The sequence below is a fragment of the Coturnix japonica genome, chromosome 1, assembly GCF_054131305.1.
Source record: "Coturnix japonica strain WE chromosome 1, WE-NBRP24, whole genome shotgun sequence".
NCBI lineage: Eukaryota > Metazoa > Chordata > Aves > Galliformes > Phasianidae > Coturnix > Coturnix japonica.
In genome coordinates, this window is record NC_140663.1 from 59,645,001 (window position 1) to 59,671,479 (window position 26,479).

The 26,479-nt window shown below is 41.5% G+C and overlaps 1 protein-coding gene across 2 annotated transcripts in view; it reads left to right on the plus strand.

Moving 5' to 3' along the window:
- Window positions 1-26,479, plus strand: part of STAB2 (stabilin 2) — a 74,457-nt gene that overhangs the window by 24,951 nt on the left and 23,027 nt on the right. The window contains exons 13-40 of one of the 2 annotated variants that reach the window (XM_015867626.3): window positions 29-172; window positions 923-985; window positions 1,079-1,198; window positions 1,866-1,919; window positions 3,147-3,227; window positions 3,764-3,916; window positions 6,212-6,274; window positions 6,969-7,052; window positions 7,716-7,802; window positions 8,298-8,409; window positions 10,808-10,988; window positions 11,958-12,051; window positions 12,351-12,509; window positions 12,875-12,970; window positions 13,667-13,762; window positions 14,744-14,791; window positions 17,176-17,312; window positions 17,689-17,803; window positions 18,662-18,739; window positions 18,935-19,027; window positions 19,134-19,241; window positions 20,417-20,548; window positions 21,565-21,690; window positions 22,723-22,779; window positions 23,929-24,024; window positions 24,595-24,790; window positions 25,347-25,442; window positions 26,420-26,465. In XM_015867626.3, coding sequence (XP_015723112.2) covers window positions 29-172; window positions 923-985; window positions 1,079-1,198; window positions 1,866-1,919; window positions 3,147-3,227; window positions 3,764-3,916; window positions 6,212-6,274; window positions 6,969-7,052; window positions 7,716-7,802; window positions 8,298-8,409; window positions 10,808-10,988; window positions 11,958-12,051; window positions 12,351-12,509; window positions 12,875-12,970; window positions 13,667-13,762; window positions 14,744-14,791; window positions 17,176-17,312; window positions 17,689-17,803; window positions 18,662-18,739; window positions 18,935-19,027; window positions 19,134-19,241; window positions 20,417-20,548; window positions 21,565-21,690; window positions 22,723-22,779; window positions 23,929-24,024; window positions 24,595-24,790; window positions 25,347-25,442; window positions 26,420-26,465 — 2,915 coding nt within the window. The remainder of the gene's footprint in view (window positions 1-28; window positions 173-922; window positions 986-1,078; window positions 1,199-1,865; window positions 1,920-3,146; window positions 3,228-3,763; window positions 3,917-6,211; window positions 6,275-6,968; window positions 7,053-7,715; window positions 7,803-8,297; window positions 8,410-10,807; window positions 10,989-11,957; window positions 12,052-12,350; window positions 12,510-12,874; window positions 12,971-13,666; window positions 13,763-14,743; window positions 14,792-17,175; window positions 17,313-17,688; window positions 17,804-18,661; window positions 18,740-18,934; window positions 19,028-19,133; window positions 19,242-20,416; window positions 20,549-21,564; window positions 21,691-22,722; window positions 22,780-23,928; window positions 24,025-24,594; window positions 24,791-25,346; window positions 25,443-26,419; window positions 26,466-26,479) is intronic. The other variant, XR_014943912.1, reaches the window with a different exon arrangement.

A 26,479-nucleotide genomic window follows, 5' to 3' on the forward strand; every position in this document is an offset into this window, starting at 1 on the left:
TTACTACCCACTGCCTGGCTTCTTTCAGGATAATCAACTAAGAATTAGAATCCAGGGAGGAAGAAGGAAAGGAAAACTTTTGCAAGGCAATATTATTGCTTCCAATGGCATTTTGCATATTGTTGATAAAGCCATGGACAACATGGAGCCGACATTTGAAAGCAACGAAGAGGTAAGGAAGAAGCCCTATCTGTGTGATGTTGGACTTTCTTTTACAATAGTTTCTCCTCAATTTAACACAAAGAAAAATGACTGACAGCAGCTATTGAATCTCTGTTATGCCAGCACACATCAAATCAGAGAGACAACGTTCCAGGTGAAAAGTAGCAATGTCATTTCTACATCAGGCAGACCTCTTCTGCCAACGTGGATCATGGACATGGTTGTACTCAGTGCATCTGAGTTGTTCATTCACACTCCATGCATTCAGCTGAACAGAATAACTAAACTAAACAGACTAAGATGAGGAACATTTGCACAAATTCCTGGCAAAACTTGTATCCAAATCAGCAGCACCCCAAGGGCTAAAATTCAAAAACCTATCATTTTGAATGCTTGTGTTTTTTGGAGCTCTGCATAGTCTTCAGATCTCAGACAGTGCAAATGTTTTCTCTGTGTCCTTTTCAATTGGAAGTACAGAAATAATACCCTGTCAAACACACACACCTTGTTTATATGTTCTGTGAGCAGACTACTTTCAGAACAGTGACAGACACTAACTCTAAGCCAGTAGAACAATGAGGACAAGAAGACACTGTCATTTCAGCTGCTCACAGAAACCACAATCACTTAAAAATTAAAGAAACCCAAATATATTCAGATTTGTAATAACTGAGACTTTAATTCAGAAAGTAACTTATAAAGACTGGCATTCATTGTAGGTTATCTATCCAAAATATATCCTATATTCATGCTATTTCAGGAAACCATAATGTCAGTGCTTCAAGACAATGGAAGATACAGCCAATTTGCATCTTTGATAGAGGTAAGGATCAAGATAAGCAGTTCCATACAGTTATTTTATAATGATTTCCAAAACTAATATGCAAATTTCACTTTTATTTTTAAATCAAAACAGAAAACTGGCCTGGCAATCGATTTACAGCAGGAGAACAGACCTTACACAGTCTTTGTTCCAAGTAATGATGCTCTGAGTAATATGAAAGCTGAGGATCTGGATTACCTGCTTTCTGCAGAGGTACAGTCTTTCTATAGCACAAACTGTTCTCAGAGAATAGAAGTATGTGGAATGTATAGTAGATTCATAAATACATATTATTCCATCTCTAGTATTCATTTACACTAAGTTCCTATAACCAATGGTTAAGCCATCTTGAAAAAAAGATCATGAAGACAACCAGAGAGGAATAGGATTTGGGATCAAATATGAAGCAATTCTGAGGCTCCACACCACGACCCTGATCCCGTGCTTTTGCCCTGACTGGCACTTGGCAAAGTCCCAAACCCACTCCTAGGAGGTGTCATCTCATTTGGGAATGACAGATGGGAGTGGATACCACAAGAGCACTACAAACTGGGGATTAACACTTGTGGCGTCCTGTGGGGTTCTGGGATCATCATGCTCCCAGGGTACCTCCTTGCCACTGCTGATGGACTCACAAGTCTTCAGGGGCTGAAAGGTGGGTGTACCTCTGGGTATACCAGGGATTGTTTACATTACTTAAGTAATTGAGGAGCAAGGGCAAGGACCAGTAGGGCACAAGCCACAAGTTAAGCATTACCACTGATGCAGAAGTTTACAGCTCCAGTGGTGATGCAGTTCTCAGTCCCATGCTCTCACACAGACCAGGCTGAGTTTGCACTACTCACACCGGGCTAAAAAGTCCTCTCTCTTGCTCTTATAGGGCTCACTGAAACTACTGGAGCTGGTCCGACACCACACTGTTTCCAATGCTGAAGTGAGTATAAATGCTGCTTAGTTAGGGAGCTCAAGAGAAATTTTGGCAGGGGTTTTCCAAGAATGACTTCCTCACAGTGCAACCTACAGAAAGGCTTCTAAGGAGAATGGTGGTGCCTCTGCCTTTTCTAAGGGCAGACATTTCCACAGATCTCTAAGGATGCAAGCACAGAAATATTTAGAGAGAGGTGATAACTTTGCTTAAACTGTATTCTACAGAGGAGGGGATAAATTACTATCCTTCTAGTCATAGAATTATAGAATCACCAAGGTTGGAAAAGACCTCCAAGATCATCTACCGGTCCAACCCACCATCAATATTTCCCCACTAAGTCATGCCCCTTAGTACCATATCTAAATGTTTGTTGAACACCTCCAGAAGCTGACTCCGCCACCTCCCTGGGCAGTCCATTCCAGAGCCTGATCACTCTTTCAGAGAATAAATTTTTCTTAATAACCAACACGAACCTCCCATGGTGCAACTTGAGGCCACTCCCTCTCATCCTATTGCTAATTGTATGGGAGAAGAGGCTGACCCCCGCTTCGCTACCATCTCCTTTCAGGTCACTGTAAAGGACAGAAAAGTCTCCCCTGATCTTCCTCTTCTCCAGAGTAAACAACCCCAGCTCCCTCAGCTGCTCCCCATCAGACTTTTGCTCCAGACTCCTCACAGCTTCATTGCCCATCTCTGGACACTTCTCAGAGCCTGAGTGTCTTTCTTGTAGCAAAGGGCCCCAATCTAAACACAGTACTCAAGGTGCAGCCTCACCAGAGTTAAGGGTAAAATCACCTCCCTGCTCCTGCTGGCTACACTATTTCTTATACGAGACAGGATGCTATTGGCATTCTTGGCAACCTGGACACATGTTCAGCTGAGAGTTGACCAACATCCCCAAGTCCATTTCTTCTAATCCCACGCCTGTAGCATTGCCTGGGCTAGTTGTGGCCAAAGCAAAGGACCTGATACTTGGTCTTGTTGGGATTCATCCCACTGACCTCAGCCCAGCAAGCTGTTAAGATGCAGCAACCAATTAGCTTTGTTGAAGTTTAAAGTAACAGTTCTAACTTCACTATGCTAACAGGTGTGACAGTGCAATGCTACCCATGGGACTAGAGAAAACTGATAGAGTCCTTTGCTCATCCCAGAAATAAAGGTAGTCTTTTTTTGTGAAATCTGTTTGAAAAGAATAATATTACATGCATTTCAATTCACTTATATTCATTTCAGCTAGAGACTGCCAGCCTCATCTCAATTGGGCACATCCGAAGCATGGCGAAGCAGTTCCTTTATTTTAACACAACCAGCACTGTAAGTCCAAGGCAACTTTCACTGGTGGACAGCTCTCTCTAAGCTAAGATGAGGCAAATTAAGTCAGCCCACCACTTCCAGTGACTGATAAAAATTAGTACTATAAAAGATGCATAAGATAATTCTTATGTTTAGCCACAATCCAGGAATGGTCCTCATTTATGCTTTCTGTGGTTTGAGGTGGGGAAGGAGTGGAGAAGTCTATTTCAAAGATTTTAGCTCAGAACCCAAGCCTATGTCTACCAATACCAGGGGCCTAAAGCCACTAGTTGTCTTCCTATTCTGGCCAGGCATCTAGTCATCACTTCTACAGAATAACAATGCAGACTATAAGGAAAACATTATAAGCCTTTGCTGTCAAACATTATAAAGAAAATGGGCAACATGTGCGTGCTTCTTCCACAAATAAGTTTAAGAAAATCTAGAAAGCACATTAAAAATGAGAAGCATGACTAGGTTTTTTTTAAGTGGAAAGATCCCAAATTGGGAGGTTACAAGAGTTTTACTACTATTAATAATAATGTATTGTTTCACAGGGACAGGTCTTGGTGAGTGGAGAAGAAATGGAAGAAACCGATATTGTTGCAAAAAATGGTCGCATTTTTACTCTTGCAGGAGTTCTTATCCCACCCACCATTGTTCCAATTCTGCCACATCGGTGTGATGAGACCAAAAGTCAAATTGCAATGGTAAGATAAAACCAAAAAAATACAATAGCTGCAACTACTCCATGGAACACACATCAAAAAAGGGGGAAAATCTATCAATTAACTACAGCCACCTGGTTAGGAGTACAAAACATAATTTGCAAACTGGGCAGAACACTGTTCTGTATTTCAGTGGGTGGAATTTGGTATATCCTGTTCAGTTTGGCAGCAGAGCGCAGGCCTTTACACCTGGTAACACTCAGGTGCTTTTTCTGGAAAGAAGCCTGAGCATGAGGCTGATCCTTCATTTTGCAGTAAGCGTGGCTCCTGTGGGCTATTGCTGGATGGTGTTCAAGCACATACCAGGGCCAGTAAACAGTTCCGGTACAATGATGAAGAACAATTGCCAGCTGAGCTCTTACAAAAGTCCAGAACCACTGGACTCTTGAGCTGAACAGCATCAAAATTTAATGAGGAAAACAAAGAGCTGGCAGCAAGAAGCTATTACCTCTGGTAGTGACTCCAAAGTGCCAGCTGCACAGTGTGTCCGTAAATGTGACAAAGCACACCTAGGACACTGTTGTACTTGGAACTCCTTATCAGTAGCCTACTTTGAGGAAAATGATTTAAAGGAAAAATAGATCGTGTCTGGCACAAAAATGCTTCTTCAAAGTGAAGTTAAGCACTTTGTCAGCTTTGAAATCTCCATGCATAATTAAAATACAATTTAATGTTCAAGGCTTTCTAGCAGAGCACTGGTGCCAAAGAGAATACCAGAATGGAGCAATGGCCCTGCGGGTCTTAGCGGACATTTAGTATTTTCATTCTCAGAAAACAAGAACAATCTCAGCTAATAAACCCAGCTTGTGGTATCATTGAAAAGGCAAGGCTTGTCAGAACTGGAGGTTACACACACCTACAACAACCGCACTTCCCTAAATATGGAACTATTACACTAACACACACATATCCATGTAACTGTACTTGAATGCTGCTCATTACTACAAGGTTTGCAGAAAACAGATGAAGACTGAAACACTACAAAAGAGTCATAGAATCATTAAGGTTGGAAAAGACCTTCTAAGATTATCTAGTCCAACCACCAGCCCATCCTCACTGTGCCCACTAGCCATGTCCCTCAGTGCCACATTCTAGGTCACATCCTAGGTAGACAAAGGGGGAAATAGGTGACACTGGGCAGCTCTGAGCAGTGGAGAGAGTAACACTATCAGAGGAGACACTTTCCACAGTTATTAGGCAAATTTCTGAGCTGTAAAGGAGAAAAAGGGCACTTGCAGGGATTTTCAGAAGCCTAAGCAAGTAGAAGCCTAAGACAATTTCCATCATGACTACACAGCTTATCACAGGATTTTAATAATGCATTTGTGAAAATACCTTTGAACCACAAACCTTTAGAAAACAGTAGTGGCACCTGTGGTTCACAGCTATGTGACGCACAGATGCTTTCATACATCTGATCTTTTGTTCCATAATGTGCTGTATGACAGGAGAGATGACTATATCCAAACCTGTATTTGATTCTGTCTCCACAAGCACCAATGCTGGGGGGGGGGGGGGGGGGGAGGGAATGCCATAATTCGTGTTCACTTGTCCAATTATTATGAAACACAGCAAACTAACAAATTGGACACCTGCTCTAGGATTTATTCTAGTTTGGTTGAGACAAAACACATTAGCAGTCATGAGTCTCATGGCTTTGACAAACTCCATATCTATGCACTGAAAGGCTCATCCCTTTTGAGGTAATTGCACGCTGAACTTGTCTGAGGACTCACCTTTAAAATTGCCACTGTGGTTTCTATCTCCTCAGTGCTGTAATTGCCAGTCTCTGTCACCACCATCTGGTGGCTGGCTTAGCCATTGAGGAAAGACAGCTAAGAGTTGAAGACAAAAGCAGCTACATACTAATGGATCATAGCAGAGTCACAGATCTAGCAAATGGAAGCAGAGAATATATTTCCCTTCACCACCTATAAAGAAAACACATTGGCTATATACAAGACTTAACTAACCTGTGGTCTTCCTAAGAAGAAATAAAAATTATCTAAGTATAGACTGTACCAGACCTCAGATAATCTTCATTAATGCATTATATGAGGTCAAACAAGGGACACCAGATAGTTTTTTCCCATGGTTGCCTTTTGTTTAGGAAGCTGCTAGGTCTTTAGAAGGGAAAGGAGGATGGAAAATTGAAGATGAAAAAGAAGAAGGAAAAAATATCAGAGCCAATTTTACACTGCTTATCATCTAGAATTTTGTGTCTTGGTAGTTGGTATAATGCCTTTCCAAATTATAATCCTTACTGTCTCCATCTAGGGTGTCTGTACAAGTTGTTTCTCACATGCATCATCTCCTTGTCCACCGGATTCAAAACCAATTGTAAGTGATGTTTCCTGACAGATTCCCCCACAATTCAATATGTATACAAAATGTATACATCCCCATGTGTTGTTTGTTGCTCTTCCAATGCAGTGAGGAAAAAAAAAAAAAAACAAATAGTATTATAGAAAGCTGCATAGAAATATAAATGTAGGCAGTAGATTAGTTTATTTTTGGCAGCAAATAAAGAGTCGGGTAACTTTTGCATTACTTTTTTTTGCTGTAGCAAAATCCCTCACATTTCTTAGCAGTTACAACTCTTTTCTCAGGTGAAGATCTAGTTAGAATAGGGTATGGCAGGAGAGAGAGGTGAAGAATTAGAATTACTGCAATTATGCTTTGGGAGTTCATAAATGAAAAAAAGAGGAGGGATGCATGTAAATTAAATCATAGATCTGTTAAAAATTTCCTTTTGATTAAGAATCTCAGAAGTAATTACCTGCAGGAATTTTCTTCCCCATGTTATAAAAATTCACTGGTAGTTAAGTCCTATCTTCCGTATTCAGTAATAATCACAGGTAAAATTAAGAAAAATCATGACGTGAAATTCAATAACTTTTTAAAAATTGAGAATATGTGACACCACAACAAGGTGCTTTGTTACCTGATTAAATTATGTTCCAGTATTAAGACTGCACCACGGCACTGTACATTGGTCATAAATACTAATGCTTCCATTCCGTGTGTTTTTCAGCCTTTCTCAAAGCGGACGTGTATTATTGAAGGCCCAACCTTTCCAAAAACAGGCTGTACTAGATACTGCAATATAATAGTAAAGGTACACAGTTACAACTCCTTAAGGTGAAATGTACACAGGAATTTTCCAAAGGGTTGTCTTGCGCATTGTGACCTATCCTTCAAGGTTGAGATACAAATGCAGATAGATGTCTATGCACTTTCCATATCAACCCTTCTACAGGTGGATGAGAGCAAAATAGCAGGCAAATTTTGCCAGGATCCTTTCCCCTACCTGCAATAACTCTTCTCTACAACACACACATACACCAGTACTTCCAACAAGGCTTTTCAGCTGCCATATGTTATTGACAACAATGAACTTGCACTAACTGTGCTCCTTGCCTAAACATCGTGATGGCCCCTTTCAGCTACACACATGAAGAACAGCATGGTGTGGGATCCCTGGACCCAGCTGTCCCTCCCATAAGACTTCACACAATATTCAGAAATAATGAATAACAAACAATCCCAAAGCCACAGTCTACTTGCTCTGCTTGCAGTCCTCACAGAAGGCTTTGGCCACTTGGGAGGCTCTTAGACCTTTCCTGACTGCCAGAACTCTTAGTTAGGTCCTGGTGCAAGGGGCCAGTGCCTTCACCTGTACAAATCCCTGTAAATATTGGCTTACTCTGGCTCCATCTGTCTCATTCAGGTCTAACTAATTCATTCAGATGGCAGGTGAACCATGTGCTTAATTTTGCAGGAACCAAGGTGTTGCAGAGGCTTCTTTGGCCCCAACTGCAGTCCATGCCCTGGAGGTTTCTCCAAACCCTGCTCAGGAAATGGACAGGTAAGCAGAGCTTCCTACCCCATTATGCCCCTCCCTCAGTTTTGGGTCCAAAAAGCCCAAGAATCATTTCTGTATTACAGGTTTATTGGGCTTCACAAGATCTGCACAGTCCAGTGATGGCCATGAATTGAGGGTTCAGAGGAGGGGAAATGAATCTGTCTCCTCTTAAGCACTTGAACTGCAGGTCTGCCTGCTCCCAGTATAGAGGAAAAGCTGGGGTTAAATGACTCCCTCTGATGTAAAATCCTCTGCACACTGCAGGGGAGTAATAGGTCACAATTCTTATTTTAAAACTGCAAAGGAAGGTGTGGAACAGCAGCAGAGTGACTATAAGCACAATACTTCTGCATTAGAAGATATTTTTCATTAAAGATGAAGCTCTTTCTAATTGCTTCTCACAAATATGGCATGAACAGGTCTATAATCTCTTTTCAGAGGAGAAATAATGATTTATTTCCATTTATACATAAAAATCACCTTTCTCCCTTATTGCAGTGCATGGATGGATTGGATGGAAATGGGACCTGCATTTGTGCTAAGGCATTTCAAGGCTCTGTCTGCCAGTTCTGCTCAGACCCTGATAAATACGGACCTCAATGTGACAAAAGTAAGTACAGCCACACTACAGCCACACTTCCTATGCCCCAAGAATTACAGACTTGTTTGAGTTGGAAGGAACACTTAATGGCCATCTAGTCCAAATCTCCTGCAATGAACAGGGTCACTCACAGCTAGATCAGGGTGCTCAGAGCCCCTCCAGCCTGAACTTGGATATCCCCAGTGATGGGGCATCCATAGCCTCTCTGGGCAACAGGTTCTGGTGGCTCACCGTGCTTATTGTAAAAACTTCTACCTTATATCCAGTCTAAATTTCCTCTCTTGTAGTTTGCAATCATTTCCACTTATCCTAACCCAACAGACCCTGATAAGGGTTCATTTAGATACTGCCCCATTTAGATGCTGAAAGGCCACTCCCAGCTCTCCCTGGAGCCTTCTCTTCTCCAGGCTGAACAGGCCCAGCTCTCTCAGCCTGTCCATAGGGGAGGTGTTCCATCCCTTAGATCATTCTTACAGCCTTCTGGATGCACTCCAGCAGTTCCATGTCTCTCCTGTACTGGGAGAGAATGGGATTTTTCCTTTGTGCTCCAGTATACAGTCCTTTATATTCTAGTATAATCTACTGTCCACTAAGGTAGTTGTTAACTGCTACATAAAGAACCTGAATGGCAGATGAAATGGATGTCTCTGAGGCAGGCTCATTTCTTATTTCAAAGGAACAAATTTAAGCCTAGACTTAGAGAAAATCTTCTCACTGGCTTAACTGGGCTTTCTGTAAGGGTCATATCTCACTTGATACTAATTTATTGTTTCTTTCTTTTCCGCCTCCCTCACATGAGTAATTGGAACAAAAATCTTTTCTATTCATTGCTGTTCTGCTGTTGCCCACACTTAGAACAGAATCTGCCTACAATTACAAATATATGCAATCTAAGAACAACTAAATCTAAAAAGAGACTGTGCTTACATCTGCCTAATAACCATCCCCACTGAATAATTTCTGATCTATTGAATGGTTATAGCTTTAGCAGTCATCTTCAGTACACTGAAAGATTTAATGTTGCTATGTCAAACCATACTGCATTTAATAGAATCACTGAAGTTGGAAAAGAGCAAGGTCACCTGGTCCAACTGCCAGCCCATCCCCACCATGCCCACTGACCACATCCCTCAGTGCCACATCCACATGGTTCTTCAACACCTCCAGTGATGGTGACTTCACCACCTCCCTGAGCAGCCTGTGCCACTGCAGCACCACTCACTCCAAGAAGAAATTGTTCCTAATATCCAACCTGCAACTTATTTGAAAGTCTATAGAATAGGTGTCGTGAAATATAAATATATTCCTCAACTTTATAATCCTTTTCTAGTTGTTTTGCTGTGAAACAGACTGCCTTTCATCAGTCATGGCTCATTACAATTCAGAGGTACATGGGCAAAAAATGCAAGACAAATTCTGTAAGAAAAACTGATATTGCCTAAGCTCCAACCCTGGCTAAGTGTTGGCTTCACTAATTGCTACTGGTACTTTTTGGGATTGCAGAAGCTTTACCTATCAGGCTCATTGGACATAATCACAGAATCACAGAATGACCCGGGTTGGAAGGGACCTCAAGGATCATGTAGTTCCAACCCCCCTGCCTAGCAGGGCCACCAAACATACACATTTACTAGATCAGGTTGCCCAGGGCCCCGTCCAACCTGGTCTTGAACACCTCCAAGGACGGGGCATCCACAACCTCACTGGGCAGCCTGTTCCAGGACCTAACCACCCTTCTAGTAAAGAACTTTCCCCTAACATCCAACCTAAATCTTCCCTCCTTCAACTTAAAACCATTTCCCCTAGTCCTGCTATTATCAGCCCTTTCGAAGAGTTTACTCCCCTCCTGGGAGTAAGTTCCCTTCAGGTACTGAAAGGCTGCAATGAGGTCACCCCGCAACCTTCTCTTCTCCAGGCTGAACAAACCCAACTCCCTCATGAACAAACATGTGCCTCCCATCAGCACAGTGCAGTCATAGCAGTGTGGGTTGATTTGTGCTGCTGATTTGTCCACTGGCCCAGGTGATTCTAAACTGTGAAATTTGTAGGATTGCAGACACAGTATTTGAAGGCTTCCTACAACACCGAAGGAAATTGACTCAGAAGTTGTGCAAATAGAAAACCTTTGCATTAATAACCTAGGTCTCAGCACTTTGTTTCTCTCTCTGAAATACTTTAAATTTCATTGATAGATAAGTGCCCTACAATAAGTTTTAAGGAGGTGTCTGTGAAAGATACCTGAAAAGATATAGATGTAATAAACGAGTCCCTCCAATAAAAAGAGATAATACAAAAGATGAGATACAAGAATAAAAGAGCAATTGATTCATTAAAAAAAAAAAATGCTGTGCAAGGATAGATTTCTTTTGCCACTATGGAACTGCACAATGTGTTTTATTTCTGGTAGAGTGCCTCTGCATTTATGGGAAGTGTGATAACCGAATAGACAGTGATGGAATCTGTCTTCCTGGATCATGCAGAAATGGATACACTGGGAAATTCTGTGATAAGGCAGTTGTTCCCTGTGAGCCCTCTCTGCAGCTCTGCCATGAGCATGCAGACTGCCAGCTTAGTGATGGTGCAGTGAGGTAAGTCAGCAATTTCCATCTAATTAATATTCAGTATGATACAGCACTTTCCCACTTTCTTGATTGAAGCCACACCTTGTAGGAGCACACAAACATCAGCCATTGAACTACTGCTATGCAGCAAATAAGCAAAGCACATACCACATCCACTTCCATTCCCTCGTAAGAATTAAGAGCTGTAATTTCCTTATCCCATACATTATCTTAAAGACTGATCAGATAGATGTATATGGATCTGACCATTGTTAGAAGGCTGCCTTCCTTCTAACATCTACAAGAGCTCTTTATTTCTGACCTTCCCTTAGTGAACCAGCAGTTTGAGCCTTACTGAAAAACAGTGGAACTCCTATTGCAGTTTGAGGATAAGTAACTAGATCTAGTCAGCCCAGCTACAATTCAGATGCTGTAGCACTATGAGTTGAGGTCACAAAACCAGTGACCAGATAAGTAACAGCTGTCTTGTGCTTGCTCATGCTCACCTTGGCCATCACATGCATCAAGTTCACTTCTTGCTGCATTGCACTAGTAATGAGTCATTGCAGTAAGCAGAATGCTGGATACTGCATAACCATGCTTCAGAAATTCCCCTTTCTTGGAGAGGGAGGGACCAGGAAAACAAAAGATCTCTTAGTCTTGCATGCACTTCAAATAGAAGGCTATCTTCTGGGTCAATGAAAGAAAGAACATCAATTTAGAGGTATTACCTCACATTTGCCAAGATCACATTAGCACTGAATTAATATCATTCCCAATTTCATACACAGGGAACAGATCCCCAGTTTGAATTAAATCAGTCACATATTTTGTGGGGGGAGGGAAATAAAACAACATATGCACTATTTGCATCGTGAATCCAAGGTTACCAGTTTTAAGTTGCCTATAAATAACAAATTAGAGTGGAAAACATTTCCTTCATTTTACAGCTGCCCTAACACACTTAGTGATTTTCCTCTCCTCTTGTCTCTATAGCTGTGTTTGCAAGCCTGGCTATGAGGGAGATGGAATGACCTGCAGCAAAGTCAATCCCTGTGCTAGTTTAAATTCAGGTGGCTGCAATATACATGTAAGTATGGTATTTCCCTCAGAGCCTGGCAGCACAGCAAAGCAGGCAACAAGCAAAGTAATAAGCAAGGTTTGGCTGAAACATTTCCAAAATAAGCATCACAATTTTCACTGCAGTTTCAAGGTCTTTCTCTGACAGGGACACTATTATTGCTTAGACCCAAAGGTGGATGACACTTAACTGTCCTGAACAGTGTTAGGCCAGCAGAGGTCAGCAAGCTGAGCTGTTCCATATCAAGTTTGCATGCCCTTGCCTGCACAAATGGAGATTAATTTTTCTGTCCTCTGCCCCCTTCTCAGGCTGAGTGCATTCAAACAGGCCCAGGAAGGCACGTGTGTGCTTGTCAGGCAGGATGGACAGGCGATGGACGGGACTGCTCAGCCATCAACAACTGCCTACTGCCCTCCATGGGTGGATGCCACAAGAATGCTACTTGCATATACATTGGGCCTGGTCAGGTAAGGTCTCACATTCTTCTCACTTTCTGCACCAGCTCTCACCCATTTAATTCTGCTGGCATTTCCTGCCCTCATTCATCCCCAGGCTGTCCTCTCCCTCCAGGCCTCATGGTCATTTCCATACAAAGCAGCATCCCACAGCTCCTATTCCATTTTAGCTATGTGTTATTCCTCCAGGAGCAAACACTGTAAAGTAAGTACATTAGGTGTCCAGTGTCAAGGTCTACTGGAGGTATTAGTCAGTCACATTCCACTGAAGTCACTGGAGCTATGCAGGAACACAGACAGACCTATCTGCCAACGTCTAGAATATGTACACAGTTTTAATCATTGTAATATATTGCTGTGTTTTATTGAAACAACAGAATGACTGCAAGTGTAAAGATGGATTTAGGGGGAATGGAATTGAATGCACACCCATAAACTCATGCCTGGAACAAAATGGAAAATGCCATCATCTGGTGAGTAATAAGTCATTCTTTGAACAAAGTGTTCAGATACGTATCACACCTCACCTTCTGTTCACATCATAGAATTTCCTTGCCACTTCAAGCCTGCAATTTTTGCTCAAGATGAAATACAGCTTTCCAGTTCGAGCAGTGATACAGCCACCAAAAACACTATACAGTTTGCATTGGGCTGTTCCCAATTCCACCTTCATGAAGGTCTCTCTCAAGCCTGGAGTGAATGCCTACTGCTTCTCTATCAGAAACTATAGTCTGGATGCAATAGTTTTTTGCAACATTTACCTGAGACACACATCTTTAGCTGGACATCTGTTAGTTTTACAAGTAACTGCATAGTTTCAATGAGCCTGCAGGCTCTGCAGGGAGGACACTGGGAAAGTGATAAAGTAAAAAGCAGAGAGGAGCAGAGGATGGATCTACATTAATCAGATGAAGGGACAGGGCTCAGTATTTGGAGGAAGTAAGAAAGGGTTTAGACTCATAAATTTAGTACAGGCAAGGAAATTAGTGCTATCAATTGGTGGTGTTTATCTTACAGGAGGGTAAGGATGTCCATGGAAGGTGGAAGATAAATACTTCACTGAGATAATGTCTGTATATGAATGTATACTGGGAAGGGTTTACAGGCCATACTTGCTCTGGAGTAGCCTCCTGAGTATTTGACAGTCTTTCTCTCTTTCTGGTTCAAAGGCAATTTGTCAGCTTGAGCCATCTTTTGGCTGGGAGTGCGTGTGCCCCACGGGTTATGAAGGAGATGGCAGAATATGCTATGGAAATGCTGCAGATGTAAGTAAAGTGTTCACAGTCTCCAAGCACACGACCTACTGCAGAGTTCTTATACTGGATCTTAACCAGACAGCAAAGTCATTATAAACAATTAGAAAAATGTGATGCCCAACAGTGCTGACTGCAGACAGTGTTTCTGCTGGAGACTCATGTCTGATACAGAAATTATTTGTTGTGTTCAAAAACATATCTTGGAAAGAGGCCTAATGGATATAAGTGTATTTATTTAAGACAAATTATAAAGTGCCAGCCTCAGAGTCCTAACTTCATATATTCCAAGCAGTCCTAATTTCATGAATGCTAAGCACTCGTATCCCAGCTGGGACTGGCAAACTCTCAGCTCTATCAAAATTCTTCCTTGAGCTATCTCAGTAGAGATGGTCAATTTATCATATTACTTAAACCACACAGACTGACAGACAAATAAAATCCAAACAAGTAAATTGGGAAAATAATATGCATTTAACATTGTAAGAATAATGAAAGTGTCAGCTGTCCAAGCCATTGGCAGCAATCTTACATGCCTCTTGGCACTATCTGGCTTTCTTGCTTATACCATCATCTATCTCTGTTCCAAGAACCATGACAGAATAAAAGCAGTGTTGTAAAACACAGCCAAAACAAATATCTTCCTTCAATTAATTCTGCATTAAGTTAAGACTTAGGTTTAGATTCCCAGAAAATGAATCCTCAGCCTGAGGTTAGTACATGTTACACACCAAGGTCAAGTGCATCTAGTTACACCTAAGCAACAGATGGTTTGATTATCAAAAGCATTGTTAACTCACCATTCCTAGAAAACATCAGCTCTGGAAAAATATGAATGTTCTCTGTTTCCATACGTACTGAAAACCTGCCCCTCCATGTCACCTTAATCAGGCCATACACAGCTGGTCACTCCACAAGCTACAGCAAGAGTGTTTAGTATTTAGTTTGTTAGAGCTTACATAATCATTGCCCTCTCTTTCTGTTTCCTATCAGGAGTTATCTACTCTATCTGAAGCAACAACATTTAACCAGTGGGTTAATGTAAGTACACTTTATGGTTGATATTTTAGTATGTCCAAGTCTACAGAAAACCATAAGTCTTTTAGCCTTTAGAAATGAGAACCTCAAAATAATATTCTGTCATACTGCAGACTTCAGCTCTGGGCAGAAGTTGGAGTATTTCTCCCACTAGTCACCAGCTATACTGATCATCTGATTCTTGGTTTCTCTCTGAAAACCTGTTCCTTGTCCCAGATTCAATCAGCCAAGAAAGCTCCACGTATAGAAGAGTTAGTTACAAACCTGCTTTCTAAGGCAGGGTCTACCTAGCCATGACTCTCCTGGTAGCAGCAGGGTACAAGCAGAGCCTGAATATACCCCAAGGAGATCCTCTCTTCTTTCTTCATGCACTTTAATTACAAGCAAGTAGAGGGGACAGGCAGTGCCTCACTGAGCCCGGTGCCAGTAAAACATTACTGTATGGCTGATCATTGTATTGCTGCTACACCAAGCAACAAAGAAAAACTTTTGTGTCCACTCAGGCTTGACTTTGGTGCAGGAAATGAAGAAGTAGATTAATGTGTTTGGCTTTAGGTCAGGGAAAGAACATCAACTTAAGTTTTATTAAAAAGAAGTTCTAGATAGATTGATTAACACTGACTTCTTATTTCCATGTGTACCACCTATTACTAGGGCAGCAGTAGTGTTAGAGACCCTACTCCACTGGGATGAGCATTGGTACAAATAAGATCAAAAACAGTTTTTCTAGAGAGTTTAAAACATAAATATAAGAAGTGTGTAGCAAGTATAAAGACATGTGAAAGGAACAGTGTTATGTAAATGAGTGGCACAAGAAGCAGCAGTCACAGCATATTAGCTTCTTTCATGCTTTTCAACACTCAACAGTTTGGGGACCATTAAGTAATGCTATTGCAAAAGGAAGCTCAGGGAACTACTTGAAAGCAAGGCCAGTGTGGCTTATTTAAATTTGTTATCTGCCTTGCCTTGGGCTCAGACTGAAGCAGCAGCAGCTCTGAAGGGAGCAAAACTAATGAAATTAAAGAAATGAGCATGATAGAAGAGGCTGTTCACCTGCTAATGTGCTCTTATAGATAGTGAAGCAGGGTGGAAAAAAAGCATTTCTTCCCTGGAAGCAGACACCATTTACTGAAACAGAAGTGTGGAAATTTCTGCTACTCTTCAAAGAAATAGTAACCCCTAAATAACAGTAGCTAAAAACATGAGCAAGACAGGGAGGTGCATCCATCTGTGTGGTTTTTAACTTCACGCTTGAACAGGAATGTGATGTTTACCACATTTCATAACCAAAGATTTTTCTTGTTGGTCAAGAAGGTTGAGAAAGGAAGCCTGTTGCTATTTTTATATTTAAATATTTGGAAGGGGACAGTGATGATGGCTAGAAAGAAAGATGATCTTAACAGAGGCAAAATTCCCAGCTATTTAAGGGAACTGATTCCCATCTTGACTTAAAAAACCAGTACGGGTATTGAAGGACTATCAAAGATAAGCCAGGCAGCATACCAGCCACGGAAAGGTAGAATGCAAGTTCATACGACTCCCTCAAGTTTTGCAGCATCAAAAATGGCAAGCTGTGGAGCTATTGAAAAGTCTGGAGAACCAAATATTCAGCAAGATCACACTGCATTCAAGTCTTCAGCTCTCCTTTTTCTATCCCACAAAAATCAGTCAATCAATCAAACAACCAACCAATCAACCAATCTACACAAGTGAAAAAATACTCTCCAGTGAAGATTCATTTTGTCCTTAAGGTAGACATGAATATATGGGGGATGATGCATACTACAAAGCCTGCATCCCCCAGCTCAAATTGTTGCTGTCATAGCAGCAAAACTCATGGAAGTGCTGGTGTGCACTGGTGTACATCTTGAAAAATCCCAGTCATGTCAAATAGTCTTCTTCCAAATGTGCACATTGCATTACATGGATTTCTTGTTTTATGTATCATAATCCTCCTATCTATCAAGTATGGAGGAGCATTCTACAAGAGTAGGTTACTGCAGTTATAGGTGACTAGCAGAACTTAGCCCACTGCTTTTCTTTCTTAACATTAAGGAACACAAAACAGAACCCAAAAGATAGGGCAGCTTGGCTGGGAAGTGACATCACTTCCCTCACGTGTTTCATGATAAAAAAATCAGTACTGACCTAAACTTTCCTGTTGACCTTTAAATGCTGTCAGTCTTATCTTTAAAATATAGATACTCATTTACTATTTTTGTACAGCTCTAAGCATTTCTGTTCAAATCATTGCTCAGTATAATAGTTTTTCCTCCTCAGGCCAGTCACAAAGCACGTCACACACCCCACCTTGCTAATAAGTCAGTGGCTGCTATTTATAGGTCATAATCAGGATTAATTATTTTACTTTCCTTATTTTCATGCAGGATGCTCAGTTAAGCTCAGTGTTGTCCACCGCCTCAAATCTGACTGTCCTCGTGCCTTCTCTTCAAGCAATTGAAAACATGGATGAAGATGAAAAAGATTTTTGGATGTCAAAGAGTAATATCCCAACCCTGCTGAAGTACGTTAATGGTTTTGTTTTTCAGTGAATTGCTTTTCATTCCAAACAAGTCTTTGATATGAAGCCCCCACAGCAAGACAGCTCTGATATTTTTAAGGGAGGCACATAGTATTTTACTTCTAGTTGCAGTGCTATAAATCTCTGTAGCGGCTCCACTGAAAACAAAGACATTATTTGTATCATGCCAGAAATTTTTAAAGGCTAAGCTAAGATCAGAACATAGCTGAACTAGGCATCGTACAAACCATTTCTGCTTTAAACCACAGTTTTAGACACGATAAATGTATTTACTGGGGGGGTGGGGGAGAGGGAAGCAAGCAAGAAAGAAAAAACATGAGAAAATGCAAAACCTTAAAATCTAGTTAATTTCTTTTAGGTATCATCTATTGACAGGAGTTTACAGCTTTGCTGATTTCCAGAATTTATCATCTTCTGATATGCTGCCAACATCCTTACAGAGCAACTTCCTACATTTATCTAAAGAAAATGGGGTGAGATTACCTGCAGACCACTGTGGTTCCATACATAAGACCCTGACCTCTCTGCCGACAGCATGCTCATGTTAAAAACCATATAGATATTATGCACCTGTATTTTTAAAAATACTATGCCATAAAGTTAAAGGAATAGATGAATCATATGGGGCCCTCTTGGCAAAACATTAATTTGATTTTCCCCACAAATTGTCCCAGCTGAAATTCACTGACAATATTATCTATTACTAATGTCTTGTAGTAAAGCAGAAGTGCAACCAAGGTCCAGCACAGCCTGTGAACTAATTTAAGACAAAACACATCAGGGAGACCCAATACTCATTTTAGGAAACTGGAAACATAGGAAGAAGTGATGTCATGCAACTATCTGCACGTGCAACTCAGTAGTCTCAAATCACACAGAGGTATTTTTGAAGAAAAGTAGCTACCACTGAAAGCCCTTCATCCTCAGCCTTTTTATATAGCACATTTAAGTCCTGTTACAGGAGGAAAGAGTTCTCTACATTGAGGAAAAAAATATGTTGTTCTTGAGGGATGCAAAGACACAGCAGAGTGTGACAGTGGAGGTACAGAAAGGAGCTCACCCTGACTGAGATGTGACAATCCCACCTGCCCCAAATGGCCAGACCAATGTAACCATGTGGTTTTGCTAGTTGGCAGGTGGGTGCAGCACAGAGTCCCCAGGTTATGGTTTCCAGAAGAGAATTCAACATCTGGGGCAGACTGATGCAAAGCAGAGCCATAGCAGAACCTCAGGCCAGAGTCTGCAAAGCTGTGGAACCCACAGCACAAGCCAACAGGAAACTGTGGCCACCATGGTGCCAAACCCTTCCTTCTCTCCTCTTGTCCTTTCAGAACCTCACTGTCGAGGGTGCTCACATCGTGACTGGTGACATCGCATCCACAAATGGGATCATACACGTTATTGATAAGGTACATGGCCAAGGAGAGAGAGTTCATCCCTCTGTACCACAACTCAATGGAACGTAGTCAGTGGCTCTTGCAAACAAATTATTTGAGCAGAAGAACATCTGCTCCTGCATCTGCTCCTTGCAGCTGCAGCCACAGCATTTGCAAAGGTGGGGTACACGTTTGTGTTGACGTGGGGTACATCTACTCTCTTTCTAGGTTCTGACCCCCCAGCGAAGCACCATCATGCCAAGGCTACTGGCCCGTCTCGAGCAAATGCCCGACTACTCCATTTTCAGGGGCTACATTATTGTAAGCTTTCACATCTTTTTCAAGATATAAGCTTGAATTTTATCTGGCATCAGAATATCAGTGATCATCCTGTTTTGTTTTGTGTTTTTTATGTGTTTTGCAACAGCAATACAGCCTGGCAAATGAAATAGAAGCTGCAAACACATACACAGTGTTTGCCCCAAATAATGATGCCATAGAAAATTACCTGAGGGATAAAAAGGTCGCTACTCTGGTATGTATTACTCACAGGATATGTCTTAACAACTGAGGGTCTCATTTCAGTTTCAAGTGGATGGATTGAAAGGATACAAAAATAGGAAGAAGCTAGTAAGTTTGTTATTACCACCAGCAGAGATGAGGAAGGTTGGATCCATGTATTTTCCTGGCTTGCTAGAAGAACTTAACTACTTGTTCTGGGTTTTGGCCTTCTCTGGATTAAAATAACTCTATGAATATTCAAAGTATCGGACTAGACTTTCTCCAGTACCCCTGAAGGGAGATCAGAACAGAAATGACCAGGAATAACACTGAAATGGCATTCCTAGGTGAACAAGTCCTATCTCCTGCTGTCACTAGCAACCTCATCATTAATAGCACCACAAAATATTATGACTCCTTCTTACAGCTATCCAGCCATTCATCCCCTTCACTCCTGCTGGAACACCATCCCACACCACTTCCTGTAAACTGTTTCTAATGCCAGCATTCAACCACCTCTGGGCAGTCCCATGGTTTAGAAAAACACCTGAAGATTTCCTGGCTAGGAAAAATTCCTATAGCAAATATCATTACCGCTGCGCTCTGCCAGCAGCCCGGTGCCAGGCTCAGGCCCGGCCCAGCCACCAGCTCCCCACATCAACACGGATGTGGTCATCCCACCTCCTCTGGCAGCTTCAGGCCAGTTTGTATTATTTTGACAGCATACTTCTGTCTAGCTCATATCCCTTTATTCTTATGCCAGCATTATGCCGTAGTTGAAACATACTTTGATGTACTCTATCTCTGCTTCCATAGTCTCCATTTTCAGCCTGGAAGCTGAGAGGAACAACATTCAAATGACTCATCCCAAGACATTAACCACTGACCAGTTTTCCCATAACAGAGTCCTGATTGCTACCTCACCAGAAGAAATCATGCATTCTCAATGTAAATCTTCTCAAGTGACTTGAGAATATGAGACATAAAGACCAGTATAAGAGACATCGCAAATCTTGCAGCCTGGGGTTACTTCATGTTTTCACATATTTTTGAAGGAGCAGAAGAACAAAGAACAGTATGAATGTTCAGAACATGGGGACAATAGGCAATGGGATTTCCCATAGGTCTTGTTTACACTCTGAGAAAAGTTATCCCAAATAACTTTCTGTGCTTTGATACATAACCCTGAATTTAATTGTGTGTTTGCAGGATGAGGACCAAATTCGTTATCACATTTTGATAGATGAAAAGCTCCTGAAGAATGACCTGCACAATGGCATGCACAGGGAGACCATGCTTGGGTACTCCTATCATGTTGGGTTCTTCCTTCACAACAGCCAGGTACTGCTGTCCACAATTCTTCAGTTTCATGCCTTACAAGCAGCCAAAAAGAGCTGTGCAGCCCACAGTAGCTTCTGGTCTTAGCAGAACAAAATATGCCACTCAGATGGAATGCCTCTCTCAGATCTATAACTCAAAGTCACCCTTGAAGGAATCTTCAATCGGATTTGATTTCAATTATGCTTTTTACATTCAGCACTGCATTTTAAAAACCACCCTGGTAGACGTGCATCTCTAGCAGTCACAAGCTTGCATTGTAAAGTAGGCATTAATCTGACTTCCAAAGAACTATTAAAACCTACCTTCAATTATAACACATCAATTTAGGTTTCGGCAGATCTGCTCCACTTTCAGGCCTAAGGGTTTTAAGCACTTGGCAAGAAGTATCAATTGCTTTTCAGCACCACTCATAGGAAAGTCAACTGCAGAAAGATTAAGGAACCCACCTAATTCTGTGGCAAAGACAAGAAGTTCTCCTCCTTCTCTGCCCCACAGCTCCCTCTGGGCATAAGCAAAGGCAGGATGGAAAGCTCTTTACCAAAACAGTTTCAGCCCTGCTGCTTTCTCTGCAGATTCCTGGAAAAACAACTGCTTGTGGGGTGGAGGAGGGCATGAAGGGAGAGGGGTGTGTCAGTGTGATGCTGAAAGCCCACCTCGAAGGAGCAGCTGCCAAAGAGTTCTTCCCTGTCCCAGCAAGGCAGCAAACACAGCCTTTGGCTTGATTCAGTCTTCTTCTTCTTCAAAGTGTGTGCATTTTGCATCCCATGGTAGAAAAAGCAGCTCAGGTCCTGTTGCTAAGCAACTCCAACAAGTTGCATCCACCTCATGCTTTCCAGTTCAGTAAAGCTCTGAAAAGCATCAACTGAGATGCAAGAAAGTGCTTCAAAACAACTGCATCCTCCAGTTTTCCAGAAACAGGCCATGTGCACCACTGCTTCCTTCACTCACTACTGTTCAGTTACCAATGAGATAAGAGCTCTTCTGCTGCTTTATAAATGACGGCATTTCTTTTGCAGTTATTCATAAATGATGCACCTATAAGCTATGCAAATGTTGCAACAGACAAAGGAATTATTCATGGATTGGGAAAAGTCCTGGAGATCCAGAAGAACAGATGTGATACTAATCATACTGTTATCACTGTAAGTGGTTCTGTTTGTACAGATTCCCCAAGGCCCATCAGAAATATCTTTAACAAAACATGGGTAAAATGTACAGGCTAAAATGTACAGGATTGATGACACTACATGCCAGTAAGGAATGCCTGCATCTTCTGCAAAGGATATTCCTATCAAAGTTTTTTGCATCCATTAAAATTTATTTGATCCTGCAATCAGTATTCTGACAGACTGGATAAGACAATATTAGAATACCCTAGAAGGAAACTGGTTCCTAAGCTTTAATTTTCAGAAAATGATTATGCACTATTTTAATACATCTGTTCTACCAGATGATGTTTGTCAAGCAAAACAGGAAGTGGGGAGAAAAGGGGAAAAAAGATACTTCTAGTAAGGAAAAATATTTCTTTTCATTCCAGAAACAGATTGCCTCTGCCTATGCACATGATCTCCTTGTGCCCTCTGAGTAAAGCACTCTCCCCCTTCTGTTTATTTTATATGTACAATCCAAATGGTTTTATATCCCTTTAAAGAAGGATGTAACTTCCTCAGATGGGCAGAGAAATGTTATTTTGGCTCATCTCCTGAGTGGTGGAGGTAGGACAGCAAACCTGCAGAGTACTTCCCTTTTGATGGAGCCCACAGTTCACTAGATAAGGCAGACTAAGTCAGATTAGTGCTTTGGCCAAAGCAAATAGAACATACATGAACTTTTGTAGCCTAATTATATTCTTTGGGATACAACCCCATATTTGTGTATAAATCACACAAGTTTTTTCCGAGATTTGCTCAGTTAGGTGCTAAGCTTCACATAGTCCTTTGCTTTTGCTTGCAATATTATTTTCCAGTAAGTGCAGCTACACACTTTGATGTACATTTAAGACTTAATAAAGTGGCACCAAGTTGCCTTTTCCCTCATGGCACAAGCAAACTGTATCCAAGGTCAGTGTTTGCTTCATATTGTGCTTGAGTGGGGAGGTGCTCAGGAAGCATTGCTTTACAAGAGTACTGCAAAGTATCTAAATGTGCTTTCCTTCTCCTTTCATTTTGCTCAAGGAAAAGTGCAGAATTTGTTCACAGCCATCGAGTTGCCCACCAGGAACAAAAGAAATAGTAAGTCTTTTATTGTACATACTTAAGATAAATATAACAAAACTTATTATAGATACATTCAATCTCCTTTTATATGTATTTGTTCAAGGAACATTTAGACATTGTGTTGAGGAATGTGGTTTAGAATGTGAGAACTATTGGTGATTGGTGTGTGGTTGGACTGGTTGATTTTGTAGGTCTTTTCCAACCTTGGTGATTCCATGATATGATTTTATTATATAATAGTTTCAATTTTAACTGAAGTCATCATAGTTACTTTGGTATGCTACATACATTTCTTACAGTCAACAGCATAAATCCACATCTGACAGGTTTTGCACCCCATCAGGTCAAAGTAGAGAAGGGCAAAATCAACCTGGCTTTTCACTGTGTGTTACAGTCACAAAGGGACTTGGAGACTGTAAAGACTGTGGGTACCCAGTTCCCATGCATGGGAACTGTGGATATTCAGGAGGACATTATTAATCATAAGGAGATCTAAAGTCTCTTGATGTCTAAATTTTTCTGGGAAAGACCCTCTGTTGGGATTATATAAGCATTTTTTCCTCTAGAATTTTTATTTTTAATTAGACTAACTGTGTCACTAATTGGATTCTGAAAGAGATCAAGTACCATCAACTCCATTAAAATAATTGGTTGGCAAAGCCCAACTAAAGCACTCATGGGTAAAACTCAAAAGCATTAACATTTTATTGAAAACAAGCAGCTGGATGCTTATCTCAGCCTCCTAATAAGTGGATAAGACTGGCATTTCTTCTCCCAAAAGAAAAGCTTCCCAACTATGTCCAGATCTGAGAGATCATGTACCAATGGCTGTTTTTGACCTACTTTAACGTTTGGTTTTACAAGAAGAATTAGGAAGAACACAGTGTGTTGCAGAACGAAAAGTTTCTCTTCAATTATGAACAAAGACAGTATTAGATACATTTTAAGAATGCCACGGGGTGCTGAATTAATTTGGCTGCATATTCTTTAGCAGAAGTCATTTTATCTAACACATTGTTATTGCTGTATTTCCTTAGCTTCCATTACAAATGTGTGAGTCAGTGCACAGCATGTAGAAAGCTGATGTCAATCTTTTTAAAAGCATTTGAAAGCAGCTGATCGATACTGCTCAGAAATACAGCTGTTTCTCCAATGTTCACTCAGGCAGGGGAGAAAAAATACTGCATCTTCTCAGAAAACAACATGAGGCTGCACACCATCCAGATCGGATGCCAACCAAAGTGTGCAAAAACCATCATTGTGAGTACACCATTGCTGTCACAGGGAAGCTGGGAACCCCCATCTGTGATCTTCACCTTCCTTATAATTGTCACTAAACACACAGAGCTTGTCCGTGTGGTCCCTGGCAGCATTCCTACTTATATCTTGTACCCATCTAGGCTCTAGACACAGCACAGATGGGATAAAGGCTGCTGATGGCCTGAGCAGAGGAAGGGGTGGGATGCAGAAGCAGTTTGGAAAGGGTCACAATGTGCTTGTCTTTCCAGCTTTCCCATGGTGATCCATGTTGATTCTGTGAATGGGCATGGTGGGGTTGGCTTGACAATTAGACTTGGTGACCTTAAAGGTCCTTTCCAACCTTAATGATTCTAGTGTTCTATGGATCTGTGTCCCAGCAGGGACTTGGGAGAGCACAGTAAGGAGCAAGGCTGCAAACAGCAGTGCTAAAGCACTGCAAAACTCCAGACCTCTAGCTCCCTCCACCCAGCATCAGACCCAAGAGACAACTACCGGCGGCCTCCTCCTTGCTGCCGTACTTAAGGGTCCCCACTGCCCTTATCTATCCTGATCCAATTTCTCACACTGCAGACCAGGGAGTGCTGTGCTGGCTTCTTTGGACAGCAGTGCCAGCCCTGCCCCGGCAAGGCAGGTAGTGCTTGCTTTGGCAACGGCATCTGCCTGGATGGCATCAATGGCAGTGGCATCTGCCAGTGTGGAGCTGGGTTTGTCGGCACAGCCTGCGAGAGCTGCGCCGAGGGCAAATACGGCCGCAACTGTGATCAAGGTACTGAGTGGCCTGAGCTGTATCTTTATTGGCCTTCTCAGGGGGTGAAGGGGTGGAGGATGGAAGGAAAACCTTGAGGACTGCATGACACAAAGTCACTGTGATTAACTAACTACATGTCTGGTTTAAAAGTAAGCTGTTTTCCATGAGGTTTCTAGCTGATTGAAGGAAGTCTCCAAGAGAAAGGTAAAACCTCCTTAGTTCTATCTGCAACCATTCTACGCTCTTGAAAGCTACATTGCTTCTGGATTAATTGACCAGCCCTCTTTGCCTTCATCATAATTTTATCTTTACCAGTAATTGTATTTTCTCACTATCTCCTTCTTCAAAGAAGCCCCTACATAGAGACATTACCCCTACTCTGGGGCTCTGTGGGCTTCAAGCAGCATCCACCAAGAATAATCATCCTGAACACTGATTTTTCACCAATGTTTCCCATTAAAATTCATTATCAGTCTATGTATTTGGGATCAGAGGGAAGATCTGAGCAAGATCAGAGCAAGATTTGAGTTTGGATTTATTCTACACACTGTTTTCCTCCCATCTCTCCCCACAGTGTGTGCATGTGTCCATGGGAAATGCAGCAGTGGTATCGACGGGGATGGTTCCTGTGAATGCAATGTTGGCTGGAGGGGAGTAACATGTGAGAGTGGTAAGTGCCTTCCTTGTTTTCTGGGAAAGAAGTGAGCATTTTAGAAAAGGTCAGAACTACAGAAAGTGACCAGACACCAGCGTCAGGCATCCAAGTGCACTACCAGATATCCAGCAGCTTCCCACAGACCTGTGCTCAGAGGTTTAATCGCTGTACTAATAGGCAGTCAGCTGCTCATGAGACTTAAATGCCATACTTAGCTAATTCTCTAGCCCTGTCACCCTATATCTGTCCTAGAAGAACATCCCGCTTGTTAAGGCTGTGTATTTTGCAAAGCAAAGTTAGCAAGCACAATTTGGTCCTTGGATACTACTCTCAGGGATTTCAATAAGTTGATTCAGCTGTGCAACACTGGATATTAAATTATGGTCTCACTAATGCAGTAAAAACTGACTGGCAAATAAATCAGTTTGTCTTGATTTAATACAAGTCCTCTATCAAATTAAATTATATTTAGTCAGACATAATTGAAATTCATTAAATAATATATATATTAATAACTATTTCAGAACTCCTCATATCAGCATAAAATGAAGAATTGTAAAAATACATTAATAATAGCATTCAATATCTATTTTAAATTTCAGTGGAAAATAGTAATGAGGGAAAATTAACAGCTAATGTCGACAAAGTTTCCGTGAAATCTGGGCAACTTACAGTTCCTTTGGAAAACTTCTTACATAGTTAAACTGATCATGCACAAAACTCACCAGAATAAAGATAAATGACAGCAGGTGAAGCATTTTTGCTGGCAATGTGTGTGCAAACAAGCAGTTTCTTCACAGCTGAATTTAAGTGGTACTCACTGATCTGTACAGAGTCACTGAGCCGAAGGGAAGGCTAGATTCCTTGTGAGCAGCTGGTTGTCTGGCACAGGAGCCAGAGATTCCAGCTCTGCATGAGGGTCATGTAAAAGTGGGAAACTCGAAGGATATCAACCTGAAAGGCTCTGATCCCTGCTTCAATTTCCCTTGCAGAAATCAAAGATGATGCATGTAACAATACGTGCCACACCAGTGCCAAGTATGTACAAAATC